Source organism: Uloborus diversus, unplaced genomic scaffold (genome assembly GCF_026930045.1).
Source record: "Uloborus diversus isolate 005 unplaced genomic scaffold, Udiv.v.3.1 scaffold_704, whole genome shotgun sequence".
In the NCBI taxonomy this organism is placed as follows: domain Eukaryota; kingdom Metazoa; phylum Arthropoda; class Arachnida; order Araneae; family Uloboridae; genus Uloborus; species Uloborus diversus.
Window position 1 is genome coordinate 81,851 of NW_026558906.1, and position 23,385 is coordinate 105,235.

At 32.1% G+C, this 23,385-nt stretch overlaps 1 protein-coding gene across 1 annotated transcript; it reads left to right on the forward strand.

Moving 5' to 3' along the window:
* Positions 1-898: 898 nt before the first annotated feature.
* On the forward strand, positions 899-20,474 carry LOC129233763 (reticulon-3-like; the record flags this gene model as incomplete). Its single annotated transcript, XM_054867742.1, has 7 exons — positions 899-1,787; positions 4,308-4,343; positions 5,153-5,360; positions 11,222-11,360; positions 11,443-11,512; positions 14,696-14,742; positions 20,416-20,474. Coding segments are annotated over exons 1-7 (1,247 nt in total), but the record flags the coding sequence as incomplete, so codon positions are not given.
* Positions 20,475-23,385: the final 2,911 nt, after the last annotated feature.

Below are 23,385 nucleotides of genomic sequence, written 5' to 3' on the forward strand. Positions count from 1 at the left end.
TTTTATCGATTTTTTCTTTCAAATGGAGAGAAAAAAATGTATACGTATAAACACTGAATTTTTAGAGGTTTACAAACAAGGAATCTGCTTGAATATCATCAAAGACAAAGAAGTTTTTTTTTTCCAATAGAACAATATCAAAGTACATCTCATCCGATGATACCGAAATAAATCTCAAATCTCATTAATGCTTCCCTCAAGTCCTTTGAAAAACAGTGAAACAAAGAAATGAATTCGATATTAATTATGTACTTACACTAAATTGGAAAACAAAAGTCGGAATTCACAACGCAGTACTTTCTTGCACTCAAAAATCGAACTAATTTCCATAGTTTTTCAAACAGTCATCACATTTGTTTGTTGAAATCTGAGCAACATTGTTACAACTTATTACTGTCATTGAATCTTCTCATTGTTTTATGCATCATTTATTTTTAAAAATAATTTACGTTCAGTTTTTAGTTCTACAAAAAGCAAGGTTTTTCGCGGGAATATCAGCCCTGAGTCCCCTTTTTAAATCATAACGAAATTGAACCAGGAAATTAGCAATCAAAAATCAGGAAAACACACAAGAAATCGAGAAAAAAAAAGCAATTAATTCATTGTCAAAAAATATTTTAAGTGCTATTTTCGTTTTTGGGGTTTTGGTTTTGCTTTCAGGTTTTATCGATTAGTCTGATGTCCTACGAATGTTATGTTTAGCGAAAAAAATATCCACACAAAAACGAAATGCTTTGAATTGCTATAAAATAAATGTTTTAGAAGCAAAATGTTAGAATTTGTTTCATAAAATAATCCCAATATTATTCCTTTATGATTATTATTTTTTTTATTATCTGTCGCCGGTTTAGTGAAGAAGAACAACGGATGTTTATTTTTCCCACATAGTTTGGAAACCATCTTTAAGCATTTGCAGCACTAAGATTGATCAAGCGCTATAGTCTGACGTCATTTTCGGTGCATGTTCTTCAAAGCGTGAAAGAAACGTGTTTGCTGCAAAACTGGATGACTAATCCAGTATCGCGGCTTCATTCCTCCAACGCTTTTTAACGACCAAGAATCTCAAAACAGATTTAGACACCTGTCAGTTGCGTTAGGTATGGAAGGAATAAATCCTGCGTCATTTAACTCCGGTGCAGAAGATTCTAATTTATCTAAAGATTTATTAGGCAATGATTCCCCGTTACTGGATTTCGAAGGTTTAGAAGCTTTAGGTGCAACAAAGAACAATGTTAGTGCTCCTAGTTCTGGAATAGATGCGTTGGATGATTTCATTGGTAATTCCCAGTCGGGATTAGTGTCTACGACACGCCCTCTCGTGACTAGCAGTGAAGAGGACCCCTTGGAATTTAGTAAAGGTGCTTCTCCTACCTCTAATTTACTTGATTATGCAAATGCCGATATCGGTTCGTCTTTGATAGAAAGCGGTGCCGATACTCGCGTGGAAGATTCTTCGCACGAGCAACGCGGCGGCGGGGACCGGTTATTGATCGACGACGATCTACTGGCTGACGATTCCGACTTCTTAATTAGTGCCCCGGCAGTCGGCAGAAATTCGCCTGTTTCTCCCAACAAAAAAACAGAATCGGAGCCCGAGGAGCACTTGCCAAAAGTTAAAGATCCGAAAATAGACGACAAACCCAAAGCAGAGTCCGATAATTACGAGTGGGGAAATCGTGCGTATGAGACAGCTGTGCAACCTGCTGTAGAAAGCGAGGTCGCCATGGAGGATCAAGCAGTAGGAAATCAGAGTAAAAATCCTGAATGCGATTGTCCATTTGCTCCAGGTAAGCAACCATTCTTTTATTTCTTTTCTCATGTCAAAACCATGTCTTCGAACCTATCCCACAGTCTCAATTAATGTATTATTGCATGCATCAAAATAGTGGCGGAAATGATCTCCGTAATAGCACTAATCCCGCCAGTTATGACTGCATTTACTTGTTCGGCCAGAATTTGTTTATCTGGTTGTGTGATTACTTTTGCCACGTATCTATATTTAAAATTACGTTTGCTTTTTTTGTTTATCAACATAAGTGGACGATCTCTTGAGTATGAAAGCCAACCTACTGTACAAATTGTATTTTTAGACCCGTTTCCCCCCACTGCCCTTGTTGCTATATCTAATCATTGTTGTGTTTCCGATGTTTTGTCTTTTTATTTGTTTTTATGCTTTAATAACTGTTGCATAAAAAGTTACCATGGTTTTTGCCCATTTCTGTCTTAACTCGACGGCAACGTGTTTGATTTGATGCTTGGAATTGCTATTTTTAATATAGCAAGAAGTTTTTCTCTTTTAAAGTAAATTTTAAGTGTTTCTATATAATTATTGGTTCTAATAAGTTCAACCTGTTTTTTTTTTTTTAAATTTTGTAATGAACCTAACCTATACTACCCCCCCCCCCTTCCCGTATATAAATCTCACGATATGCTCCCTATATTTTCAAAGGGTCTTGTGTCTTTTACATTTCTTTTGTTGCTAATCGTTCTTCCTAAACATTTTAGGTTGGTATTCAGTTATAAAACTTTCATTGTTGAAAACTGCAATGGCTATAATCAGTCTTTGAATGTTCTTTGATTACATACAGAAAATAAATTTGAAATATGTATAGTTAGTTTTTTTAAACAACATCTAATTAATGATAAGATTTTTTACTGCATTTTTTCTTTTAAATTTTTAAAAAACATCGTGACTTTTGTGCAAGCCAATCATTGTAGATATGAATTTATAATTTCTTGCTCCTCAGAAGATGAAAGTTAAAAAATTATACTTTCGTGTTACATAGTTTCAAGTGTAATGCAACAGACTGACTCATTTGTAGAAGGAATTAAAACGAATATTTTAAAATCTTTAAAATAATCATTTCCATTGTATACAGCTCTTGCTCAATACTTTTTTCTTTTAAAAATTGCTGTTTTGAGAAAAACACCCAATTTAAGCACTTATCTACTGCTCTGTAATTCAGGAAATGTTCCAAGGAAAATGAAATAAAGAATGAACAAACCGAAATTTAAAATAGCGCAGTATAGAATTAGGGAAACATAATTACTTTATATATCTCTAGAAATTTTAAAATTTCCCTTTTTTAAGATGTCTTGACAAATAACAACAATATAAATATTTATTTTTCCTATTGTTAAAGTAACATTTTGCAAGGGTCTAGACAGAAAATTTGAGTGTTTTACAGACTTCAAGAAATTCTGTTCAACAAAAATGGCCACTTCTCAAAATTCCGATTTATCCGAATGGACCTTTCACAAAATTTCGATTGATCAAACTGGACTTGTTTCAAAATTATAATTTTTCAAATCAGTTGGTATGTAAGTGGTTATCAGTGTAATAATGTTCAATAAAAAGTTTAAATTTTGAAATTTCACAACATCTTATTTAAAAAAGTTTTTTTAAATTTACAAAATTTAGACCCAGTGAAAAATTTTAGACAGAGCCCTGTGCTTATGTTTCAACAGTGAATTGCTCAACAGTTTACAATAGTGTGAATGCAGCACTTCTTTATACTGCAAATTCATTTTTTACAGAAGTATAAATCAAATATTCCGTGAAAGGACTTAATCATGATGACGAAAACAGTTGACATTTTTTTTTTTTTTTAAGATGTTATTCTTGCATGGTTTTTTGCATTGTCTCTGCATTTTCTGAATTTCTTTTCTTTTTTAAAGTAAGATTTCTTTTTTCATAAATGTAAAATTTGATCAGGTGTAAAATTTGAGTTTTCATTTTCTAAGCTGTTAAACTGATTCACCTGGAATATTTTCTCCTTTCTGAAGTTTGATGAAAGACTGATTCATAAGTTGTAGGGGAAAAGCATCATAAGATACATCCTTGTTTCTTTACAAAGACATCCAAGGACAAAACTTTACTATCTTTTTCCTACAGGAAAACATTAAGAAAGTATTTCCAATTCGAATTAAGATCAGAATTTGTAAAATCTTTTGATTATTTTGTTCTCTTTCTATTAGGCTATGGAGAATAAAAGCCTAAAAATAACAGGAAAGTATTTTATGGTATGAATTGTTTAAAAATTTAAAAGTTGAAATCAAAAATATTTTTTTTTTTGTTTTTTTTTGTTTAATAGAATAGATTATCTGCATGTTATTTTACACATTTTGTAAACTTTACTGTAATTTTCCATTTTCTTTCATTCAAAACTTTTGAATGCAAGCTACATATTTACATAAATGCATTTTTATTTTTTTTTGCAACAAAATATTATTTTTTTTGTGTTATTAAAATTTAACATAATTGCTAATGTCATAATTAATTTAAAAAAATATCCTTTTAATTTTAGGAGCATGGCTGAATCCAGAAAAGCTTCATCCTGTTGGTAAGTCACTCATAAATATTTAAGAAATCTTTTCCAAACTTATACAGTTGGCTCTCTGTTTAACGACTTTCAAAGGACCACAAAAAATCGTCCTTAAGTAGAAAGCGTCCTTAAATAGAATGCTTTTTAAACTATAGTGGACCATCTGGGACCAGTTGGCTCTCTGTTTAACGACTTTCAAAAGACCACAAAAAATCGGCCCACAAAAAATCGTCCTTAAGTAGAAAGCGTCCTTAAATAGAATGCTTTTAAAACTATAGTGGACCATCTGGGACCAGTTGGCTCTCTGTTTAACGACTTTCAAAGGCCCACAAAAAATCGGACCACAAAAAATCGTCCTTAAGTAGAAAGCATCCTTAAATAGAATGCTTTTAAAACTATAGTGGACCATCTGGGACCAGTTGGCTCTCTGTTTAACGACTTTCAAGAGACCACAAAAAATCGTCCTTAAGTAGAAAGCGTCCTTAAATGGAATGCTTTTAAAACTATAGTGGACCATCTGGGACCAGTTGGCTCTCTGTTTGACGACTTTCAAAGGCCCACAAAAAATCGGACCACAAAAAATCGTCCTTAAGTAGAAAGCATCCTTAAATAGAATGCTTTTAAAACTATAGTGGACCATCTGGGACCAGTTGGCTCTCTGTTTAACGACTTTCAAGAGACCACAAAAAATCTTCCTTAAGTAGAAAGCGTCCTTAAATAGAATGCTTTTAAAACTATAGTGGACCATCTGGGACCGTGAAAAGCCGTCGTTAAACAGAGAGCCAACTGTATCTCTGTAACAGGAAACTAATTTTGAACTTCTTTAGTTGCAGATTACATATACTGGAGAGATCCCAAGAAGAGCGGAGTTGCATTTGGGACGTCTCTTGTTTTGCTGTTGTCTCTTAAATATTTTTCCTTCATTAGTGTTGTTGCCTACATAACTTTGGCTGTTTTGACTCTCACAGTGTCCTTCCGCATTTATAAAAATGTACTACAAGCTGTCCAAAAGTCCAATGATGGACATCCGTTCAAGTAAAGTTTTAATTTGTTCGCTTTCTTTTATGATTTGATCTGCTTTTTTAATGTTTGAATTGATTTTTTTTTATCATATGGATCTGATTTGTGCATTATAAATTTGGTATGATACATAAATTCTTAAAAAGTATCAAGAGTCCAAAATGTTCTAAATAAAATTGAATATGATTAAAGGGTCATTCCATATCAATTCAACCAATAGAAAATAAATTTTGAAGGTCAATGTTTTAGATTGTTATGATTTTTTTGTCTGTTTATTATACTTACCTTCAGGATGAAGAACTGAAGTTTCAAATTTTTTCAACAATTCTTTCAAAAGTTATGCATTTTTTAAATTTTGGAGGAATCTTTAATTTTACATTTAAAAGGGCTGTTATTTAAGGGATATTTGACTTAGAAGTCTACAATTGGTGCTGTTTTGTTCTGTCCTTCATGAAGTTTTAAAAAATACTAGCTGCGTCGCCCGGCTTTGCACGGTCTACCTCGAAAATTAAAGTTATGTCAAGTTATGCGAGTTCAACAAACACTCAGGATTGTACCAAAAAAAAAGTCAGTGAAATTTTGTGGCAGATTGCGGAAAACCCCCAAAAAGTAAACATTTCAAATCCCCTGATTACAGGAAAAGCCTCAAAACAAAAACAAGAATTTTACCTGTTCATATTCAAGAAAAAAAATGACAACAGATCTTTCATCTCGGTGATTTTCTTGACGCTATACATTTTAATAAAAGCATTGTTGCGGAAAGTTGAGATAAAGCACTGAATAATAATTTGAATGAAGGAAAGCCTTCAAAAAATAGGGATTTGATTTTGAAATCTACGAGTCATAATTAATAGTTTTTAATTGATATCTCCGCTAATTATTATCGGAGGATTATGTTAAATAGCCAAACATGAAGACGGGAAGATTACGAACCCATCGATACCTGGTTTGATGGTCAGTTCACTGTCGTTCGGGAGAAGAAGCTTGGACATACATAGATACATAGGTACATACGCTCAGTTTTTAAAAATATAAGAAAAAACAAAACTTAGTTGCAAGAAAAAGAAAATTAAATTTTTTTTAAATAAAAAAAATATTTAATTTATAAAAAAATCAAAATTTTTAATTTTCTTGAAGAAAATATATGTTACTTAGCCTTCTGTTAACAACATGTATTCAAAATTTCAAGATGGCCTTCTTTTGGTATCACGCAGAAATTTTTTTTTTCCTCTTTTAACAGTTGCTTTAATTCTAGTTCTAAAAAACACCTGATCTATTAAAGAGTAATTCAAGCATACACCATAGCTATTGCATGGAAAAACAAGTACTTAGCTATTACAAGCAGTTTCAGCAACAAGTACAAGCAATTTTTTTAAGTGAAGAAATAAAAAATTGAAAACATAATTAATTTAAATTTTTAATTCAAAAAATCGATTTACTTTTTTTAAAGCACTATTTTAGTAACAAATTTACTGATGATGTTTATCCTATATATATATTATACATACATGGGGTGTTTTGGTTTAAATGGATGCTTTTTTTTTTGTTCAACCAGATCCCCCCCACCTCCCCCAATGTGTTCATGAATTTTCATATTGTTGGAAAATGTAAAATTCAATTTATGCAAAGATATCAGCAAAACTTTAAAAAAACTGAAAAATTTAAAAAAATGCAAAATTATTATTTTCTTAATGTTTTGAAAGTTTTCTGATTTCTCTCCCCCCCCCCCTCCAATATTTCCAATCAGTGCAACTTTAGATACATAACTGCACAACGCAGACAAACTTAAGTTTTTAAAAATTACATGGAGCAAAACCCAAGTAGTTTACTGTCATTATCCTCTCTCCTCCCCCCCCCCCCCCAGTCTGTTACATTCAAAATAACACAAAAGCATAATTCAGCCAAACCTTCTCTTACTACTTAATTTGCTAGGTAACCAGGGTTGGCAAGTTTCTGCCGAGGCTGTTAAAACCACTGGTAGAAACGGGTTAAAACCGGCATGGCAGAAACTGGCAAAAACTCACAAAATGACAAAAAATTAATTATTGACACACAGTAGAAAATACATGAAAAAAAAAATTAATTGTTAACTAAAGCACAATCAATTGTTGCATTGCAACAAATCTTACATTTGTTTGGACCCTGCGGTTGCCTCTTAGAAAAGGTGGTTTCAAAAATCCAAACAGTTTTTTCAATATAATGTGCACAAATGGGGAACTTAAGAATATTCTTGCAACATAAGAGGTAGCAAGCAATGCATGAAAGAACAAGCAATATTCGTGAAACTTTCATCTGTTGTATATTTTCTTCAAACTGATCCACCATCTAGTAACTGGGAAAGTGGTAAAAATTTGACTGGAAAAATAAGTTTAGAGAAATGAGGCCAATTTGTTTTGCAAAGCTATGACATTAGGTAGGATATAAAATCTAGGTTAATATTGGCAAGTAAAATTCTGACACTTTCTTCTTGAAGCACATGATAATTTCAATCACAAGCAATTTAGATGAAGAATATAAAGCGAGCAAATTACAATCAGTAATGCCTGTTTAGTTTTGTATGTCACTCCTCTTGCCTAAGAACCCATATGATTTTTGTCCTTTGTTAGATTAATGCAAATATTATGAGCATCTGCAATTGAAAAGTTCCTTTTCTAAACTAAACCAAGGGAATTAGCATAGGATTTTATTTTTTACAATGATAAAATGAAGTTTGATATCTCAGTTTATTAAACCGAATATCATTTAGTAATTACTTTAAAAGTTAAGTAAAGTTAAAGTGATTAAAGACACTTTTAAGTTTTTGCCCGTTTCTGCCGGTTTTTACCCGGTTATAGCCAGTTTCTACCACTGGCACGGCAAAAACTAGTTTCTGCCGGCAGAAAGCCAACCCTGTAGGTAACTTAAAATTTATAGCGATGCAGCATGGATCGGTAGCGTATATGAATTTTAACTCTAAATGATTTTTAAATAATGAGAGACAACAAATAACTAAATAAGCCCAAGAGTACTTTGAAGGCATAAATGACTCTAACACCCGCACACTTGTTGGCATATACTATGCTTCATTCACAATACAATTAGAACAAGGAAAAAGATGCATCAAATTTTTGAAAACATAAAATATGGATGAAACTCTTGCTCTTAAAAGTAAAATTTAATGCCTAATTTTCACCTTTCGAAGAACTTTTTTTGATCATTATTTGGATTTAAACAGTCAAAAAGAAAGAAATAAATTAGGGTTGGAAAAGACTTCAGAACTTGTCTTTTTGTTTGAAGCTTTCATTAAAATATTTTTTTTTTTTAAATAAGGAAATCATTTTCCAAATGTATGAACAAGGAGAGAAATAATGTCTGCAATGAGAAACATAATGATTTTCTTAAAACCTATTCTTCCTATTAGTATGTGTGTTGTCATTGATACATAAGGTAATTACTATTACTTGATCTACAACTTTTTTCTAGCTTTAAAAAAAATGTGTTCACCTTTTGGTTTTATAGTATTTAATGTATATCAGACTTGTGGTTCATTTGTAAATACTGCAAAATCATTTCCATGTCACAAATTATGCTTAAGAATGCAAGATTTTAATTTAATTTATTTATTTACAGTAGAAAATGATATTTATGAAAAAAAAATAATTTAGAAGATTTCATTCCTGGTCAACTACAACTAATCATGTCTTAATTCTGATAATTCTTAGCTACTTAAAAGATAAATGAATAAACCTTACAAATTACAATAATAATAATAAAGTTATCAACTCTGGGGTGTCGATCCCACCTGCCCCACCCCCGGAATGAGACCCTAATCAGACAGAACAAAAGACTCCATTTGAACACCCCCTTAAATATTTTCATGGCACAGTATTTACCATGCTCCCTCCCCCCCTCCCAGCTCGGGTGATCAATCTGGTCAAGCTAGTATGAATTGTTATGTGAATGAAGAGGTTAAATGAGGAAATATTTTTTTCCTCATGATACCACAAGAATGCCATCATGAAATTTTGCATAAATGTTGCTAAAACAAGTCTAAATAAAATAAATTTTTTTCAAAAAAATTTTGATTTTGAGGTTTTTTTTTTAATTTCAATTTTATTTATTTATTTTTTGAAAAAAAAAAATTAAGAGTAGCTAGGTCATGTCGTATATTTTATTAAACCTCATTAAATGCTGAACAAAACAGTACCAGTTTTAGCTCTTTAGGTCAAATAGATTTTTAATTACGGCTTTTTTAAGATAACTCAGTAATGCAAAATTTGTGACTTCGTCAAAAGTTTATAACTCAACAACGAATGATCAAAAAAATCCAAAACTTGGTATATTTTCTCAGTTTTGCTAATTCTCCATTTGAGCCAAAAATCAGCAAAATCCAAAGACTGGCCAAAGATGTTTTGGCCATTGGTTGATTTGATGTGGAATTACCCTAAAAGTAATTGATCATTACTTTTAAATGCATGAAAAACAATTGAAGAAATTGATTTACTTTCAATTGAAGGGCTCGAGGCAGAAATGTGACAAGCCACAAGGAGTGACTTTTCAAGCAAAATTTTTGTTTCTCATAATTAAAATTGAAAATATCATGACAATGGATTGTGTCATTTGGAGTAAAATATATCTGGTTTTAATTTTGCACAACATAGAATGTATAATACCTTTTGAAAAATCCTACAAATATTTTATAAGTTGGAAATTGGCCTTTCGAAAAATTCACTTCATGTGGCATATCACATTCTTGCCCAGAACCCTTAAATTGAATTCTATGCTAGCTATTGTATTCTATGTTCAAAATAGCACTCCAAGGATGGATAAAGAAATAAGTTTTGAAGGGGGCACTGGACAGTAAATGTGAAAAAGCCTTCTGATACAATTTTTCATTGCTAAGTTTTCGCGAAATTCTTTTTAAAATGTTTTTTTAGACTCCCTTACTATTAATTACCGATTCAATCAAGGAAGAACTATTGGATGAATTGGGCTTTTAAGGTAGTACCTTTGAATCCTAAACCAGTAAATGTGCTGTGTGCTGTTTTGAAACAATAGTTCAAAGAATTTGATTTGTGCTATTTAGAAATTTATTAAAGAATATTTAATGGAATAGTTAAAGTAATTTTATTCCTTTGGAAGGCTCTCCCCCCTCCCAAATTGTATTGTGTATTTCATTAAAATTCATTCCGTAAGCAACGCTCAATCTCTACTATAAAATAACCTATTGAGTTCATTTTTTTTGAAGGTAAGTAGGAAATTCGATGTCTTTATTAAGAACATAATTGAAATCTCGTTGTTTTTTTTTCTGGAGTTCTTAGGCTCCAGTGAACAAAAGATCACTATTGTTACTAATAAGTGTGCGATAGTGTTTAAAAAAAAAATCCACTGTACCAGACTCCAGTTATAGTCCTGGGTCTCTGTAATACAGCTTTGCTAGTATAATGTACAATTGAACAAAGCAATTCTAGAGAGATTAAGTCAAAGTACCTACTGTATGAAAGCTAGAGTGAAATTCTCTTTAACTATATTTTAAGGAAAATATACTCAAAAAGTGGGATCAAACTTTTGATTCACTTCTGTGACAGTTTTTTTTTTTTTTTTGTTTGCTAAAAATTGTTATTCACATATGAGGCGTTGCAGATAACGAAGGGCAAACTCAACAAAACATAGTTTTCAGAAACTTTTCTGGCTGGAGGGAAACTTATCATGAAATGGATACCTGCACATTCTCTGCCGTGTCTAGATTCTAATGGTGGGAAAACAAAACAACATTGAGTTCACTCTTTGTATCCACAGCACCTCATATTATTTTTTAATTGCAATTTAGATTATTTCATTTTATTTCTAATGTTTTGAATGTATATTTATTTTCATATTCTTTTAAAATATTTTAGAGATTATTTGGAGATGGATATTGCTTTATCTCAGGGTAAATGTAGTGAAACCGTGGAAGTTCTTATACAGCACGTAAATTGTGTTACTGGCAAGCTACGTAGTCTAGTTCTTGTCGAGGATCTTGTCGACACATTGAAGGTATTTTGTGTTCACTTTCGTTTCAATCTTGCCTTGAAAGTTATCACCACATATATATATGATCTTTTTTTATTTTAAATAGCTTGTGCTGCTTGCTTGGTGCTTGACTTATGTGGGAGCTTGGTTCAATGGACTGACACTTATTATATTAGGTAAGCAATTCCTCTTTTCTCATGTATATTTGACTTATCAGAATGTAGAAAATGCATTTTAATTTTGATGGTAAGAAACTTACTCCAGTTGTTATCTTGATGCCTGAATATAAAATCTGATTTATAATACTGATGATTGTTAATTCTGTTGTGCAGTTGAATTTAAAGGATTTGTGAAGTAATAAGAAGCAATAATTAAAAAACACAAATTAACTGAAAAGCTACATACACGAGTTTCGAATTTGCAAGGAACTCCTTTTTCAATGCAAAGGGAAGTGAGCTTATGGATGAAAAGGCGCTGATTTGAACTTTTCATTCATAAGCTCACTTTTGCATTGAAAAAGAGGATCCTTGTAACTCCGAAACATGCATATGCAACTTTCTTGCTAATTCATGCTTTAAATTGTTGTTTTATATTATTATTTTTTTGTCATACTTTGAGAAGGGATGACAATTTGCAAAATTGTGATAACAAGGAGGAGCGAGGGGGTAACCAGAAATGTGTCTTTACATATTTCTTAAAATTACAATACAGTAGAAGACCGTTATAACGCCGACCTATATAACGCAATTCTCTATAAAGTGCACAACTTTCCAGAAGTGAACAATATGTTTTGAAGTTTAAAAAATCTACCTCTGTTTTACTTTGCAAGCATAAAAATTGTCAGGCAGTTAAATTTTGAAACAGTTTTTCATCTTTCCATCTTAATTCAAAGCTTTAAAAGGAAAATTAGTGCTTACAGTAAATAGAAAATACCTGATGGCTCTTGAAAATGCAGCTGTTATGCAAACCATGAAGCTAGCAGAAGTGCAGGATAATGCACTTTTGTTTGATTGTGAAACATATTTTTTTGTGAATAACTACTTGTAATATTGTGCTTTAATACTCATTGCAGATAAAAACTCATTCTGAAGTGCTAATATATAGATATATTCTGAATATTAGTTACAAAATTTGTGAAATGATCTATATAACGCAAAAACCTGTATAACGCAAAAGCTCTTGTCCCAAGGTGTGCGTTATAACGGTCTTCTACTGTATGTTTATGTATTATAGCATCACATATCACAAAAGTAGGAAGTGCGGGGGGGGGGGGGGGGTGAAGTTTGCACTTTGACAAAGGAGGGGAGGGGGTTAGTGATACCATTTGTATTCGAACAGTTATTATATTTTATATTCGAACAGTTCATGCTTTTATGCAACACATAGTCTTTTAACCTGAGGGAAAAAAACTTCTCTCAAAAGTTATATATTCAACTTAATCTCTTTTAAATTTTATAAACTGTTGATTCCAGGGTGCCAATATATATCAGCCGATATATATCATGATACATATCACGTTATATATCCGATATTTATTTTGAAAACACCATGGTATTTTGATATTTTCAATTTTTATTTTTCTTCAACTGTGGTATTTTCAATACAAAAAGTATATCAATCATAGTAATATTGTTCATTTATTATAAAAAATAGCCAAAAAATTGTGTGCTATTTTTTATGATGCATTGATGCGTAGTTAATATAACAAAGTAATATAATATTCTTTTTTATTTTATATTCATAAAATTATTAGTAATGTAACAACTTTAATTCATATTAAAAGTGCCTAATTAAATATTAAACTTGCTCAGAAAAAAAGAAAATGTCTTATGACTGTCCACCGACTAATGCATGGTATTTATTTCTTAATCATACAACTGTATAAGTAGCTAACAAAAGAAGAATGAGTTAAACAGCTAATGCTAAATTACCTCCATTAAAATTGATAGAAATGTAAAATGAAATATTAGATATAAATGATGATGGAAACATTAATTTTAAGTCTACATACTGTAATTATAATGTAAGAAAATAAAGTGAATTGAGGATGCATTTACTTTTTTGAAGAATTTAGTTTGTGCTAATTGAAAATTTCGGATATACATCAAAATATCGGACATTTTCGAAAATACCATGATATTTTTGATTTCTGTACTGAAGAATTTTTTCTAGTACTGTTTTATAAATCTTAGACTGAGGCTGCTTTAAAACTTACCACACAATTTCCATTTTGGTATTTGCAGAAATGTCTTCTAGAAATTTGTCTGCATTTGCTTCAGAGCCTTCAGTGATGAGGGACGCTTTTTTTTTTTTCAAAAATGAAAATCTTGTGCGTTTTAGATCATAAAATGATACTACATGAAAAATAATTTTCCGGTTGATTAAAAAAAAATACCTTAATGTAAACAAAAAGCTATCATATCAAACTGAAAATGTTCTAAGAGAAATTGTGACTGATTTTGATAACATTAATAACTAATGATCATTTAATCAATTGTAATAAAAAGTGAAGTGTATGAAGAAAATGTTCAAACAAATGATAAACCAAAATAGTTATTTTGGATTGCTAGATCTGAGTTACAAAATGAATAATGCTTTGTGCAACAAGGTGCAAATCTCAGACAAAAGAGAAAATGGCTGTTAGGCGACTTTACATCCTCAAGTTCACATGTTTTGCATTAATAGAGGATTTCCTTGAAACCACAAGACACGTCTCTGCAATCAATTACTAATTTGCTCTATTGAAATGTATTTCATACTGTTACTTAGACCTGAGTTGTTTGTGTAAACTGCTGGCAATATTATTGACTGAATGCTTTCTGGGTCACTTTACGGTATTTTGGACAATTGTGTCGAGTCTGTAACATGACCTTTCCCCCCCCCCCCCCCATAACTTTTGAATTTACTGAAGTTTGAAACTAATTTTGATATCAAGGCAGGAGTATCGACTTCATCCCGTTAGGCTAAACCTGGATATGCCATCCTGGTAGGCTTCTAAGTAATCTTATCCTGCATATGTGTCTGGGTGAAGAACCCAAAATAAAACCTTATTGTTTAATCTGACAAATGGGGTTAAAAATTACAGTCCTCATTTCTCTTTTCTCAAATCTAACTCTATTTCTTGATCTGAGTCTGAGGCTTTGCATTCTAAAGTTAGGAAGTTGACTGCTGGACCTGGACCATCAATTTTTGAAATAATTATTCAATACTTGATTGTCAATTAGGGTGATCAGTAAATGTGGTTGATAGTTTTATTATTTGTATTTTAAAGGATTTTAATTTGTTGCTGAATTCACAGAAAATAATTAATTATGATATTGTTCCAAACTTTTTAGTAACCAATATTATTTATTTTTTAGGGGTAGTGGCAGCCTTTACCTTGCCAAAAGTATACGAGACCAACAAGGTAACATATTGCTTTATCTTTTTTGAAGTAAAGGATGAAAAAATAGTCATATTAATTTTCAATGTTTATTTTTGTGGTAATTTCAAGCATGCATTTGAACAACTTGCTTGTTAATGAATAAGGGTAGTTCTCAAAAGGTGGGAACAAAAAAATAAACTTCAAGTAATTTTTTTTAAAATTAGACATCAATCTTTTCCTTTATTATATAGTACTAGTTGTACCCGACGCGCGTTGCTACGCCAACAAAAAAAATACATCATTATACTGATTTTCATGACAATCGGTTGAACGGGGCAGAAGTTGCTACTCTGCAGTGCCACCTGGTGGCGAGTGGCTTCAATGAGCATATTATGCCACCTTCTCCGTGGAAAAATACATATATATAGCAATTTTCATAATAATCGGTCCAGGTATCAAGTGAAAGCCGTGACTATACTCAAATTTTGTACTCACGCAGTTTGCAAGATCAATCCATTGCTAAAAATATCGAATAGAAAAAGTTTTAAATCCCCCCGTTGCATGAAAAGCCATAAAACAATAAAGAAAGAATTTATTTGTTCAAAGTCAAGAAAAATGGCAACAGCTAACTTCTTATCGATGAGATCTTTCACGCGAATTAATTTCTGCAGCCGATAATTTTATTCGTATTTTCCAATGGATTGTGACTTAAATTGGAATGAAAAAGGAACTATCAATCGGATTTTTTTCGAACTGGTCTATAAACCTTCCCAGTACCAAAAATAACAAACGGTGAAAGTTTCAGCCAAATCTGCTGGGTAGTTTTTGAGTTCATGGATGACATACAGACAAACATTCATTTATATATATATATATAGATGTACATCTAGAGCATAATATATAAACATAAAAAGATAGCAGGCATTTCTAAAAATTATCAATTAAGAAATTAAAATCATCAGTCTACAAGTTACAGGTTTTGGATATTCTTGTGTAATAGGTGACAGATTTGAGCATCATTATAATGTAAGTCTCACAATTCACAGATTAATTGTTTGATCTGAAAGAAGAAATAGAATTACAAACTGGTAATTGTTCATAAATAAACCACAAAATACTTTTTTAACTCTAAATATTTAAGAATTAAAGTAATCATTTAAATTAAAAATAATTATAAATATAAAAGAAAAAGGTAACATTAGTTTCAACTATGAATACAGTGGATTCTCTCTATCTGAACACTCTCTTAATGTGAACACAACGATATTTTGAACATATTTTGATGGTCTCGGCGAATCTCCGTTGCAAGGTTCGCAAGGTTTTTTACACTATGGTAAAAACCAGAGTAAAAACCCTGGTTTTTACCGTCCTGTCCAAAACCCTTGTGCCCAAAACTATATTTTTAGAAAAATTGGTATTCTGTGAGAAAACATCAGAAACAGAATAAAATGTATCAAAGTAATGTTTTATGTTGAACATTTATTCAATGAGAACATTCAAGTTATTTATGCTGCTGGTTTTAATTTAGTTGTATAAAAGTTGAATTCTTGATTAAAATTTCAATTTGTACTCATGAGTTTATTTTTGATAATAGTAACCAAATATCCCATTGTTTATGTATGTAATGTAAATGAAAGCAGCATTGGCAAGGTTTTTATCACCCTGTTCAAAACCCTTGTGTCTGAAAGTGTCCAAAACTACTTTTTGAGAAACTTATATTTTGTGAGAAAATACCAAAAACAGAACAAAATGTGTCAAAATTATTTTTTTTCACAATTAATATATTTATTCAATGTCAACATTCAAATATTATAAAGTTTTTTATATAACTCAATAATGCAGCTGATTTTAATCTAGTTACGTAGAAAATTAAATTCTTCATTAAAAATTTCAATTTGTATGCAGTTTGTTTTTCTCCATAAAACCAAATGTTTCAACATTTATGCATGTTGTAAAGAAAACTGTTCAAAATATAGTGCAATAATCAGGGGTCGAAGTGAGTCCCTATATATCCTATATTTCCTATAATTTTCAAGAAAAGCATCAAAATCGTCCTATATTTCCTATATTTTTGAAAAATGTCTTATATTTCCTATATTTCCCGTTTTTTGTTGTTGTTGGACCAGGAGGACATTAATAGTACAAATTTTGGTGCATGGTGCACTAAAGGAAAAGATGATTTTACCGCTTTTTGCCATTTTTGCAACTGTTCAGTGCCCATAAAGCCAATAGTGGATTTTCGCAGTGGAGGCAGCATGCTAAAACATATCAAGCATCAAGAAGACTCTGAAAAACGTCAAGAGGATCCTTCTCAAGCTCTGTTTGTTCTTAACACAAGTGGTAAAGGGTTCAGTTTAGATATAAAATCAAATAACAGTGAAATTAGTACTTGGATCATGAGTGAGGAAGAAAAATAAAAATTTTCTTTGCTCAAATTTTATTTAATTATTTCGTCTATAAAGTACACTGTTTTTTTTTCAAAAATTATTCCTTCAACTACAGGAAAGTCATTTCAGATGTAAGGAATAATTTTATTTGAGGTTTTTTTTTAAAACAAAATCATTGATAAGAATAAATAAATAATATATGGTATGTATTATTTCTTTTTTCATAGCAAAAATATTCATATAATGTGTCCTATATTTGTCCTATATTTTTTGCGGAAAATGTCCTATATGTGACAAGTCGGTCACTTCTACCCCTGAATAATTGACTGAAATGCAATAAATTAAATTTTGTAGTTACTTCTTTGCTGGTGCTACAGCCTGTTGTAGGCCAAGACTGTCTCTTGAAGTCTTTCCCCACCTAACCCTATCTCCTGCAATGGCCCTCCATCCAGGGTTTGGCAAAAAACCCGGTTTTTTAAAAAAAGCCCATGGACCCAGGGTTTTTTTGGGTTTTTTAAATAAAACCCAAAAAAACCCAACTAAAGCTGGGTTTTTTAAAAAGAAAATGTGGTTTTTTTTTGTCTTTTTTTAGGGGAAAGGTGGGGTACTCGTAGTATATTGTAGCATAAGTATATGGACAAAGCACAAAAATTGTCTTGATAAAAAAAAAGCTGGAAAATTCAGCGTTTTCTGAAGAAAAGTATAAAAGACGGCAAAATTCAAGAATGGTGAAGTTTCAGATTTTTTTAGTTTCCATGATTACCAACAGTTAAGGCAAAGTTTACTTCTCGAGTGATAAAATCTATTGTTCGTTTGTTCGTTTTTAATTTCTACATTTTTTTTTTTTTGCATTTTACTTTATTGTATTTCATTTTGTTATGCAAAACTACTGTAGAACCTCAAGTAGTTTTAAATCCCTTTTTACTGAATTCCAGCTTAATCAAGACGTTTCTTTGAATTTTATGTTACATGTTTTTCTATTTCTGTGTACAGAGTAGGAAATATTAAACTTTTTCGTAAGATAATGAAAATACTGTACATCCTATTCTGTTTTCTGTCCAACCATTTGTAAAACCTGTTAATTTCTAAAATAATATACCTTGTTTATTCGAGTTTTGTGACGTGTTGGTTTGCAGAAAATAATTCACATGAGAGCCTTTTAGCTAAAGTAGTATCCTTTGTACAATCTGCAAATATTGAGATAATCTGACGTGACAGGACTTAGTCCAGATAATTTGAGTTCCTTTTTGACCAAATGAAGGAAAAAAGTTAAATATATTTATTTAAAATCTTTGAAGTATTTTTTAATGCGCTTAAGAGTTAAGAAATACTATTAAAGTTCAAAATTCATTTTTTATATCCATTGTCTATGGTGAAGAAGAAATAAAAAAGAAGTTTAAATTGTAAAAGTATTTAAATTAATTTTTTTTTTTAAACTTCTCAGAAAATTTAAAAAAAAACCCAAAAGTGGGCTAAATAATGGGTTTTTTTAAATGGGTTTTTTTTCAAAAAAAACCCATTGGGTCCAACCCAATCGGGTCCAATCCGGCCAACCCTGCCTCCATCAGTTCACTCCTACTACCTTTAAGTCCTTTTCTACCCCATCCAGCCATCGGACAGGGGGTCTCCCTCTTCGACGTTTTTCCTTCAATGTTGGAGAAGGCGACTCTTTTTGTGGGGAATGCATCTGCATATCGAAATACGTGGCCCAGCCACCTAATGCAAGATGCCTTTATCATACCTGCCAACCCTTCCGGATTTCCCGGAAGTTTTACGGATTTTTATGTCCTTTTCCGGTTATGAGCAAAATCTTCCAGATTTTTCACGTTTTGTAGGAAAAACTAATTATCTCGCCAATTTTGGCGCTAACGATACTTTTGTGGAACGCTGGCACCGCGTTTTAGGCCAAGTAGCCAAGGAAAGGTTGCCGTAAGAGAATGGCGACGAGAAGCGGGGGCGAGATTATGACGTCACTGAGTGATACAGCGCCATGACTTCATCGGGATCCAAATCAAAGCAAGCGTTGCGGCGGGCAACTAGGGGCACAATTTCGGCGCCAATTATCTTCTCATTCTCTCAATTCGAGCTGTTTTTGCTTCGTTCTTTTTTAAAGATGAGTAACAAATGTTATTTCCAAACTTTTAAAGAGAGCAATAAAAGTAATATTTACTAAACGAAAGTAATTTCAATTGTTAAATGTAATATATTGTTTAATGTAAAGAGGGTAGGTGTCCTGTTTGATTTTATTTTGCGTTAAAATCTTGTGGATAAAAATAAAAAAATCTTCCGGATTTTTTTTTCTCGGGAGGTTGGCAGGTAATGCTTTATAAACTTTAAGATGTTAGGTTCACCATGCTTTTTGTAAATTTCATGGTTATAAAGCTCTTCTCAAACAGTTATCTTGTTTTATTGGTCCAAAAAATCTTTCTTAAAATTTTTCTCTCAAAAATCAATAAGTCGTCAAAAATAATGCAACTGAATGATAAACGGACATCAAAATTCTCCGCTTTAGAACCTTTTGCTTATTGTACACTGCATGTTGTTGCTAATGAGATCTGCTTGGCAATGTTTGTGCAAAGGAAAAAAAAAACACTGATATATTAGAGCTTAGAAGGAAGCTATTTATTAATCAACAAATGCCTTTCAGATGTCAGTTTACTGTCTTAATTTGAAAATATTTTATCTGAAATGTCAGTTGAATAAGACAATGTTCAAAAATTTCGGTAGAGTTGTGAGCTGCTGCCGTTTTGTTTAGTTAAATGTGTTCATTACGATTGTGAGGTTAACGCATTTCTATTGTTATTTATGTAATGATCAATATTACATGTTAGTATATATATATAAAGTAAAATACCATTGGATTTGCGACATTAACATTTTTTAAATTTTTAGTATGGTTATAATACAGTAGTTCGTCTATAATAATGAATCAACGGAAATAATTATTGGCGTTTAGATGAAAATGCAATTTAGACGACATCTCGATATATATGAAATACACCGCCAGCTCAGTCATTTCCAGCCGAGGACTGCAGTTTCGTGCTTATTAGCACTCATCAGCCCGGCATAGGAAAATGACTGAGCTGGAGATGGGAAACCTCTTAAGGAAGCCAAGGGTGCCAAACAAACTGGTAGCTAATATAGAATTAGCGCAGACCAGAAGAGTGACCGAAGCAATGGTTCGGTCATAGTCATAGCTTTTCCTAATACTAGATGTTTGTATTGTGTGCAATCATAAAATAAAATTTGCTTAATACTATAATGCTGTGTAATTTTTGTTTAAAAAGAAATTCTATTTGTTCTTATAACAATAGTAATAATATTTCAGGCTCAAATTGATGTGTATGCAGACATTGTTCGCACAAAAGGAAAAGAAGTTATAGACATGTAAGTAATATTTTAGTAATTTGTAATTAAAAAACAGTGCTGAATAAGTGTTCTGAAACAAATCCTTAATTTAATTTTTGGGATGTAGTTGTATGTCCTAATGTTGCTGAGGCTGTATTTAATAATGGATCATTCCGTAGGGAAGAGAAAAAAAGTAAGGTCATGTAACACATATTCAACACTGTCTAATAAACATATAAAGATAAATTTAGTTGAAATTTCCTCCTAGAATAAGGATAAGGTTCCCTAAAAAGCTTTATATATAATGAAGTTTAGCAATCCCAAAGAATAAGGACCGTAGTCACTAAAAAATCCAAATAGGATGATAATCTTTTTAATATGGATACACCTTTTGAAAAATCTGAAGTTCCTAAAAATCCTTATTAGAGTAGGGTCATGGTCAGCTGTCCCTAAAAATTGAAATGTCTTTACCAATCTTGTATAGGAAACACAGCTGCAACACTAATCAGAATCGGGGGTGATTGTGTTTCGGTATTTTACCGAATTTCCGGTATTATTTCCAGTATTTTCATGTCCAAGAATACCGGAATTATGCTTTTTTCGTTATGCTTTTATCTCCCTACTTCTGCAATTTTTTTAAAAAAAAATATATAATACTCATCAAATATACCTGCAAGAGCCTTAAGATGGACAAATGTCAAGATAATTTGTATAACACCAGCTCAAAAGTAACTTTGTAATCCATTAAAAAATTAACGAAATGTACACACATTATTTTGACTCGGAACTATTTAAAACTATGGCAAAGGTTGCACTTAAATAATAGGGGGCCAAAGATTACCCCCCCCCCCCCCCCCCCGTTCTCGCTTTGAAGCTTTTCAGGTATTTTTTGATGAACTCACAATCACCCCTGCAGAATGCTATCTGCTGCAGAATTGAAATTTAGATTGAAATTTGGCAGCAGGGCACAATTTTTTTCTCTTGACTGCTGACTTTCCCCTGAGACCACCTGGCTTTGCCCACCATAAGCAGTAATGGCTAAGTGAGAATAAATTTGCAATTTTCTTTCCTTATACTTTAATGTTGTTCCTCAAACCACTGAACAGCCAGTTTCATTTTTTCAAGTCAATTTACATGATTTATTTAATATATTTATTGTTCTATCGAACTTGTTCAAAGCTTTGCTTTTTGAGCTGTGAATGAAATTGATGCAGAACTTATGTGGAAAGCTTTTCCTTTTACATAATGCTTAACTTTATGCATTTAAGAGTGATTTTGTATGAAAAATGAAACCTTAATGACAGTAAAAACTTCGGACTCTGTCGAAAGCAAATTTTTGCAAAATAAGAAGCAAATGCAATAGCTGGGTTTATATGCAGGGGTGATTGTGAGTTCATCAAAAAATACCTGAAAGTTTCAAAGCGAGAACAGGGGGTGTGTGTGCGGGGGGGGGGGGGGGGGGGAATCTTGGGTCCCTATTACTTAAGTGCACCTTTACCACAGTATTAAATAGTTCTGAGTCAAAATATTGTGTGTACATTTGATTAAATTTTTAATGGATTACAAAGTTACGAATTGGTGTTATAAAGGGTGTCCCAAAATTAATGCAAGATTTGAATTTGCTGCCATTTTTGCAATAAATGGTTGGCAACCCTGAAAAAAGAACAATTTGACAGCTGAGAGTTTAGGGTAATCAAAAATGGAGCGTTATACGATACAATAACGCGCTTTAAATTATTGAACAATTGTTTCAAAAATAATGAAAGTTGAGGCTGGTCAAGCAGTTACTGTTATTGGCGCTCGGTATCGCAACACGGTAATGCACGGGGTGGTTGTGGACCATAGACCTTTGAATTCAAATAACCCCATAAGAAGAAATTTAAAAATGTTAAATCACACGATCTAGGGTGCCGATTCTGATCACCGAAATGAGAGAGTAAGCGACGAGGAAATGCCTGATGCAGTCATTGAAATGTTTCACTCTCTCTAGCTGTATGGTACAATAACACCCCATTTTTGCTAACCCTAAACTCTCAACTGTCAAATTGTTCTTTTTTCATGGCTGCCAACAATTTATGGAAAAAATGGTGGCAAATTCAAATCTTGCGTTAATTTTGGGACACCCTTTACAAATTATCTTGACATTCGTCCATCTTAAGGCACTTGCAGGTATATCTGATGAGTATTATATAATTTTTAAAAAATGTGGAGGTAGGGAGGTAAAAGCATAACAAAAAAAAACATAATTCCGGTATTTTTACCGGAAATACGTCCGAAAATACCGGAAATTCGGTAAAATACCGGAACACAATCACCCCTGTCTATGTCAAATTTGCTCTTGCGGCTTTCCTCGACTCGCACTTGGGGGATCATCTTGTTCCTGATCATTCGGTTCCAGAGGCAACTGAAGATATTAATTCAGGTCAACAAAATTTTTCACATATATTTACTGTCAGACCACTGATTATTTGGAAAGGCTAATATCCGGTTTACTGGGGGGAAATGGACGCGTTGATTACCTTTCAGTGATGGTTGTTTCTATGATGCAGATGTGCGCGTTTGCCTCTTAATGATTTTGACAGTTTTTTTTAAAAATAACAGTTTATTCACTGCACTAATTTTTAAATCAAAGCTATATTTGATCTATATTCTTACTCAAAAATTAATTGATTTATTTTGTTTACAGTCAACCCTCGTTTATCGCGGTTAATTCGTTCCAGACTTTACCGCGATAACTGAATTTCCGCAAAGTAGGATTCTGTATATGTTTTTCTAATTAGAGCGCATAAAACTTGCTTACGGCAATTTAAATAGGTTTTTAATCATAGATCCCTCTAGACATAAAACAGCACCCTTAGCCACCCTTACATTTGTACGAGGCGTGTTTTTAAAGTAAGTTCCGTTTTTATATAAAAAAAGGAACGAGTACAGATAGAGCTAAGTAATTTAG